Source organism: Marmota marmota, unplaced genomic scaffold, assembly GCF_001458135.2.
Source record: "Marmota marmota marmota unplaced genomic scaffold, marMar, whole genome shotgun sequence".
In the NCBI taxonomy this organism is placed as follows: domain Eukaryota; kingdom Metazoa; phylum Chordata; class Mammalia; order Rodentia; family Sciuridae; genus Marmota; species Marmota marmota.
This window is the reverse complement of record NW_025999961.1, coordinates 53,619-61,171: the sequence shown is the minus strand read 5'-3', so window position 1 is coordinate 61,171 and position 7,553 is coordinate 53,619. Positions and strand designations below refer to the sequence as shown.

The following is a 7,553-nucleotide window of genomic DNA, read 5'->3' as shown; positions in this document are numbered from 1 at the left end:
ACCATTATATTATTTGTGGTAGGCAAGAAAACGTTTCCCCAGGGATACCCTAATCCATGAATCCTGTAAATATGTTAAATGAAAAAAGAGACTTTCAGGATGGAATTAAGGTTGCTACTCAGGAGAACTTAAGAGAATACTACATTATCCAGGTGGTTTCAATCTAATCCCTCAAAGCATTAAAAGCAGAGAAATCTCTCCAGTTGGATTCAGTCAGAGAGAGACCATGGAACAGAAATGCAGGAGAGACATGAAGCATGACATTATACCAGACCTGCTGATTGAAGATGAGAAGCATGAGCCAGGAAGTACTGGCTTTCTCTAGAAACTGAGAACAGTCCCTGGCTGCCAGTCAGAAAAAAAAAAAAAAACCCTCAACCCTAGAACAGTGTATACCTTACCCACTAATGATTTAGGATCATGAAACTTATTCTGGAGAATTTGAAGGTAAGACTTAAATCTAAAGAAAAGTCAGAGCCTGGAGATAACATATGAAGACAGATGTCACCTCAGAACCCAAGTCTCATGTGGTTCATGGACTCTCAATCATCTAACTCAACCTAGAGTTAGCTTCTTCTACAGAGCTGTCAGGTGGGACCTCCAACTGGCCAACCCGAGATTGTGGCCTTATGGGAGCTAAAGCTGGGCTTTCTAGCCTTCTGATCTTTGGAACTGTGTGATGACAAATTTATGTTATAATATAGCCATTGAATTTGGGGTAATTTGTTACAGTATCCACAGATGACATATATGTTACTCTACCCCAAAACAAAAATTTTTTTCTGATCTCATCATCAAGAGATAATTACTATAAACATGTTAGTGTTTAACTTTTCTTCTTTTTTGTATGTATGTATGTGTGTGTGTGTGTATATATATATATATATATATATATATATATAATTTTAAAATCATATTAAAGATGTTATCTTAACATTTTTAAAGCAACATTTTATTGTAATACTCTTCCCATGTTTTTGGACATTCTTACACAAGAATTTTAATGGATAATACTATTCTACTGGATAGTTAAAAGTATAATGCCCTACTTTGAATATTTAAGTGGTTTCCAATCTTTTTTTCTAGAATTTACCTAAACCAGATATTTACTGAGACCTCTTATTCCCTGAGATTTACACAGGTTTTCCTGAAAACACTTTCTTTAGCCTGAACGAGCTAAGATTCCATGAACCACATGAGACTTGGGTTCTGAGGTGACATCTGTCTTCATATGTTATCTCCAGGCTCTGACTTTTCTTTAGATTTAAGTCTTACCTTCAAATTCTCCAGAATAAGTTTCATGATCCTAAATCATTAGTGGGTAAGGTATACATTATTAATAATTTTGAGTGAACCTGGCTTAGACAATATGCTTCATTTTCTTCTGAAATTTTGATCATTTAACATGATCCACCTTTCATAAATTGAAGTCAGAAGTCAAAGCTAAAGATTATTTTTTTCTTTCTTTATCTTTGCAATACATATTCTTATACATGCATCATCACACATATTACTGAATATTTCCTTAGGATGAAAACTGTGATCTGAAATTACTGAATCCCAAAGTCTACACATTTAAAGCCTTTCAGAACATTCCAGTTTCTTTTGACAAACATATTGTTCAGGTAGGTACAAACCAAATGCTAAAGAGTTTATTGGAAAGATTTTCGCATTAAATTTAAGAGAGCTATTTTCTTTACTTGCAAATAGCTACTTTTATCTGTTTATTTTTTCTTTTGGCATCTTTTTTTCTTAATTGGTAAAATGAGGGTCTTAGTTGAACCCATTATGTAATGCTTTGAAAATCAAGCTGAGCATTGTATGATCTAAATGGTATATTGCAACAATGAGCTAGGATTCAATATTTTTCTTAAAACAGTTGCTAGTATCATGTTGAATCTATTCGGGGAAAAATTACAAATGTGCTTCTACTACTGAAACCTCTTATCTTATTAAAGCATATTTCCTTCACAAATGTTTACCATGCAGGAAATAGAAGGGTTGGACCTATTAGAAAACTTTGTGCATTGCTCATTTCCCTAATTATTAATGAATATTGTTCTCCTAGCATCATGAATTCATTTCTGAACTCATAATTAAATGACTAATAAATATAAGGTTTTTTGTATCCAGTAAAGGAAATAACCAAATAATTTTCTATAGTTGATGGTATTTGGTCTTAATAAAAGCACATGACCTCATTCTTCCTGATGCCAACATCAGGGTGCCCTAGGTAAAAGTGGTGGGAAGAAAACTTGTCAGTTTTTGGTTAAAATGAATTTCAAATTTGACACGTCAGAATTTACCTTTTCCCAAAGAACCCTTGAAAATTTTTATCAACTGAAAGAGGAAATTTAAATTTGTTAATGATGAAGGCAGTGACTTGATATATAATTCATGGAGAAACATTAGATCTAAAGTTGAGACTCAAATCATCTTTTCTTCCCTCAGTCCTGCCTCCCTTTAGAAACTAAAATATCTGACTATTTCCACCATTTTCAAATAACTAGTAATTTCCTTGTTTCTCAATAGAGCATTATTCTGATCAAAATGTTCTTACAAATGTAATGTCCTTTCCTTAAAATTCTCTTATGAAAAAATATTTTCACTTATGCTAAATATGTTTTCAGGTGATAGAAATTCCAGATGTCAGAAATCCTGGTGACTATAATTATAAACGTGTAGATTCTAACAGAAACTGCACATCTGGTTTATTTTAGTGATACACCCAGAGCTTTATTCCTAGAGGATACACCTCTTACATATTTTGAGTTTGTTGAATCCAAATAGAAGTATGATCTAAAACAGTGGCTCTCTAGCTTTGAGAGGGATCAGAATCTCTTGGAGATCTTGGTAATTGTGCTCCATTATTGTAGAACGAATTGAAGAGCATTCTGCTGTCATGTATAACTTATTAGAACAAATACAAAAATAAATAAAAAAAATAGAACCCCAGACCCTCAGTGGTCCCAGTGAGCCAATGACTCTAACTCCAAGTACATTCTCTTAGACATCCAAGTCTGCTTCAGAGTTGTTGTTTTCTTTCTTTAATATATGTATGAGAAAACCTGAGGACTCTATTAAAAAGCAGATTTGGATTCAGTAGCCTGGAGGTAGAAATCAAAGCATCTATAATTTCAACCAAGTATCCAGGTATGGCCTAGGCTCTGATGTGCAGACCACAGTTTGATTAGCCCTGAGCATGGTTTATGTCATATTTTCCCCAGGCCAATGTGAATAAAAATTTTCCACTTCCAGCAGCATTTGCCTAAGAGATATTAAAACGACTGCTGTATTTCATCACAGCTGGTTCTAAACAACTGAAGTTTCCCTGAACTTTGAGTGACCTGGATGCCAGATCATTGCTGGACCTAATTGAAGACACTTTCCTGAAAATTGGAAAACAAGACTGTTTTAACCCAGTGTATACTGACCTGTGGACTCATTCTGTCCTCTCCAGAGAGCTAGTTTTCCATGCTTAGTATAATAATGACCTCCCGCTCTTTAGCATATAGAAACCTGACTTTGCTCCTTTAGCAGAGGATTCTTAATGAATTTCTTCACTGGCACATTTCATTGCTTGGCCATTTCATGGCTTAGACTTAAGTTGTTGTTGCTGATGCTGTTGTTTGGCTTTGAAGGTCTTATTTTTTTCTTTGATATCAGGCTTAAAATATTGTTTTCCATAAGAAGTCCTGTTTGTTTATTATGTCTTTCTCCATCATATATATATACCTAAGGATACTTCCTTTGCCAAAGGAACTCTGCTCCTTCATTACCTCCTGGCAAAAGTTTTCATCACCTTCCAAGCAGGAAAATGTGACCATTTTCTCCTCTGTGACAATGTCTCTACCTCCAGTACACACATACCCCATGACTGGCCATTCGTAGGTAGGTTTACATTCCGTCTTCTGCATTTCAAAAACAATACCTTGAAAGTAGGGGTCATGTTTTATTATGTTGTTTTCGTCATTGTTGTTGTATGGGTGCCTCTTTGTTGACTTGAAATGGGGTATGGTAAATATGAATGCTTCCCTATACTTGACACATCAGAATTCACAAAGTATTCTTTCTGTAATAGATGTATGAGAAAACCTGAGGACTCTATTAATATGACCTGAAAACCTTTGTTAAAACCTAGGCAAGTTTTTTGGTGTAAATAATAAAGCTAAGACTTGGAGAATATAATGATAGCCTAAGCATCATATATAATTCAATATCATAAAAAGTACCTAAACCCACATATTTTCTCTAGATACACATTAACCCCTCCTCAGTCACAAGCAGATAAACTAAAATTTTCTTAACAATTTTTATTTTTAATTCCTTATCAAGATAGGGTAAAATCAAATCCTTAGAGAGTAAGATGAAGGCCAAATAAGATGTGATAGGATATAATGTTTCTTTTTAGGAAAAAAAAAAAAAAACAAGTAATGAGGAAACAGACCAAGCAAGAACTCAGGCATGAATATAGAAGATATGGGCAGTCAGGAGAAATAGAGGGGCAATGACTATCCCATAGAGAGATTAAACAGAGAGGATAGATTAGATAGAGAGATTAAAACAGAGTAGGAAAGGAGAGACATCAAGATCTGTAGGAATGTAGCTGTGTAGCTCGTGTATGCCTGTAATCCCTGTGGCTCAGGAGGCTGAGACAGGAGGTTCTTAAGTTCAAGGCCAGCCTAGAACATTTAGTGACCCTAAGTAATTTAGTGAGGCCTTGTGTCAAAATAAAAAATAAAAAAGTCTGGGGATGTGGCTCTGTGGTTAAGTGCCCCAAATTCAATCCCTGGTACCTAAATAAATCAATCAATAAATAAATAACCAATCTGAGTCTTAAGAATTTTTACCTGAATTCACAGTAATGGCTTTCTTCTTAGGTCCCTAGTATACATGTGTCATATGTGTATATATATATATATATATATTTTATATATGTATATAATATATAATATATTATATATATATTATATATATGTATATAATATATAATATATTATATACATATATATATAATATATATAATTTTATATATACAACTTATATATACATATACATGTGTTGTGTCCACCTACAACTAATATATATATATATATATATATATATATATAAAAAAAAGAGAAAGAGCCAGAAAGGGACTTTTCTAAGTGAAAGGGTCTTCGGGCCAGGTTCTGTCCTTGGCCCATACACCCTGACTTTCACTCCTGCTTTCCCAGGACTCCCCCTATGGCCTGAGTTTTATACGGCTTCATAGTCCCCCAGATAAAGACCAGGCAGAGGCCCCATCCCAGGTAAGCTCCACCTGCCACCCCTTTCCTCTCCACCCCTACCTGCCAGCCATCCTTCCACTGCACTGACTTGTGGGACCTTAGAAGGTGACCGTGACCAAGCTTGGCCAGTTCCGTGTGAAGGAGGAGGATGACAGTGCCAGTTCCCTGAGGCCAGGGGCTCTCTTCTTCAGCCGGATTAACAAGACATCCCCGGGTGAGTGTGGGAACCTGGGTGCTAAGTTAATGGAGGGTTGGGACCTGGACTCAGGTCTGAGAGGAGGTGGCTGGACCCCTGGGTCTGAGAGAAGACAGCTCGGGGCCTGGACCCCTAGGACTAAGGGAGGAGAGCTTGGGCCCAGACCCCTAGATTACTGCTGGGTTTTAGGACTGACACTGTATGTCCCATGGATAGGAGTGAAAGGGTCTCAGGCCAGCCCTTTCATCCTGCTTCTGCTTTCTCCCTCTGCAGCCACAACCAGTGACCCAGCAGGGCCCAGCTACGCAGCAGCTACCCTCCAAGCCTCTAGTGCGGCCTCCTCAGCCTCCCCAGTTTCCAGGCCTGTCAGCAGCACCTCTAAGGTGAGATCACAAGACTTCGGTGGGATGGAGAAGGAAAGAAGCTGGAAGCCTCAGCCCATTCTTACCCCCACAGCCTCAGGAGTCTCCCAAAGGGAAGAGGAAGTTGGATTTGAATCTAGAAGAAAGGAAGATCCCCAACAAACCATCAGCCCAGCCCTCACCACCTGCCCTCAAGAGACCCAAATGTGAGCTAACTAGATCCCTGATTTCCACATGGCCTGGACTCCAGGGTCTGACAGGGAGGACTGAGGCGTGAACTCCTGGGCCTGGGGAAGGGGCTGGACGTTTAGCCCCAGTGGCATTAACTGACTCTTTACCCTTTTGTTTCCCAGTACCAGCTCCTACTCGCACCCCATCCACGGCCCCCGTTCCTGCCGCAGCACAGGGGGCAGTGCCAGGGAAGCCCCGGGGAGAAGGCACCAAGGCCAGGGGAGCCCGAGCTGGCCCGCAGGAGCTGGGGAAGATCCTTCAGGGTGTGGTGGTGGTTCTGAGTGGCTTCCAGAACCCCTTCCGCTCAGAGCTCCGGGACAAGGCTCTGGAGCTGGGTGCCAAGTATCGTCCAGACTGGACCCCGGACAGCACTCACCTCATGTAGGCCGCCTTCCTGCCCTGCCCTGTCCTCCATTGCTGTCTCTTTCTACCTCCCCGCCAGTCGCTGCTTGTCTGTCTCCCTGACTCACCTGCCTCTGCCTCTTTTTCTCCTCTTATTTCTACATCTGTCTTATCTCTCATCCCTTCCGTCTCCAGTGTCACTCGCTCTCTTTACATCCTCTCCCCCTCTCTGTCACTCCTCTGTTTTTCCCCTTTGCCCCTCAGATCATGCCTAACCAAACCCCTCAATTCTGCCCCCACCAGCTGTGCCTTTGCCAACACCCCCAAGTACAGCCAGGTCTTGGGCCTCGGAGGCCGCATTGTGTGTAAAGAATGGGTGCTGGATTGTCACCGCATGCGTCGGCGGCTGCCCTCCCGAAGGTGAGGCCTCACTGCACACATGCAGCCCACACGCACCAAGCCTGCCCCTCGTCCCCATGCTGACCAAGAGCTCAGGTGGTTCCAGCCAGAGTCAGCCAGCTTCAGAGACGAGGGACAGAGCTGGAAGGGAGGGTCCCAGAGGGCTCTGGGGAGTCTGCCTAGTGGAGAAGGAAAAGGACATTGCAAGCTGCAGGAACTGCGTGTACAGAGGCATTGGGTGGGAGGACAGCACTGGGGCCTGGTCATTTGTCATTCACAGCAGGTCCTGAAGCCTCTGCTTGGTTGGTGCCACGCTGGGCCCTGCAGTGCTGGGACCTAACTTTGAGCCTTGCTCTGAAGACATCTCACTTCGATGAGGTTCAGACTTATTAACACCGAGTATGGGGGAAGGCCCCGGGAAACCCACAGCAAGCCAGGAAGAGGGGGCATCTTCTGGGACAAGAAAAGGTCTGCCTCTCTGAGCACAGGCAGAGGACTTGCTGAGCAGCGGGGACAAGAGTGGGGCTACCTGGAGCATCCGCTGAGCTTGCAGCGGAAGGTGCAAATGGCAGAGAAACGAGGCTGCGAGAAGTGGGAGCCTGGGAAGACTTTGGAGCTGGAGAAGAGTAGGATCATATCTGAGGCTTGTGGGTAGAAGGGGAGACTTGAGTTGTGCTGCAGGCCTGAGTGTGTTCGGAAGTAGGTCTGTACTCTATGCTCTGCTTCTGTTCTTAAGGGATACTGTCTGGGGTC

At 41.3% G+C, this 7,553-nt stretch overlaps 1 protein-coding gene across 1 annotated transcript; it reads left to right on the top strand.

Moving 5' to 3' along the window:
• The first annotated feature begins 420 nt into the window (after window positions 1-420).
• LOC125616727 (DNA repair protein XRCC1-like) lies at window positions 421-7,544 on the top strand. The gene is made up of 8 exons (XM_048802860.1): window positions 421-447; window positions 1,530-1,625; window positions 5,217-5,291; window positions 5,373-5,484; window positions 5,740-5,849; window positions 5,923-6,034; window positions 6,182-6,440; window positions 6,705-7,544. Exons 1-8 carry the CDS (start codon window positions 421-423, stop codon window positions 6,823-6,825), a joined length of 912 nt encoding a protein of 303 aa, XP_048658817.1. The 3' UTR covers window positions 6,826-7,544.
• Window positions 7,545-7,553: the final 9 nt, after the last annotated feature.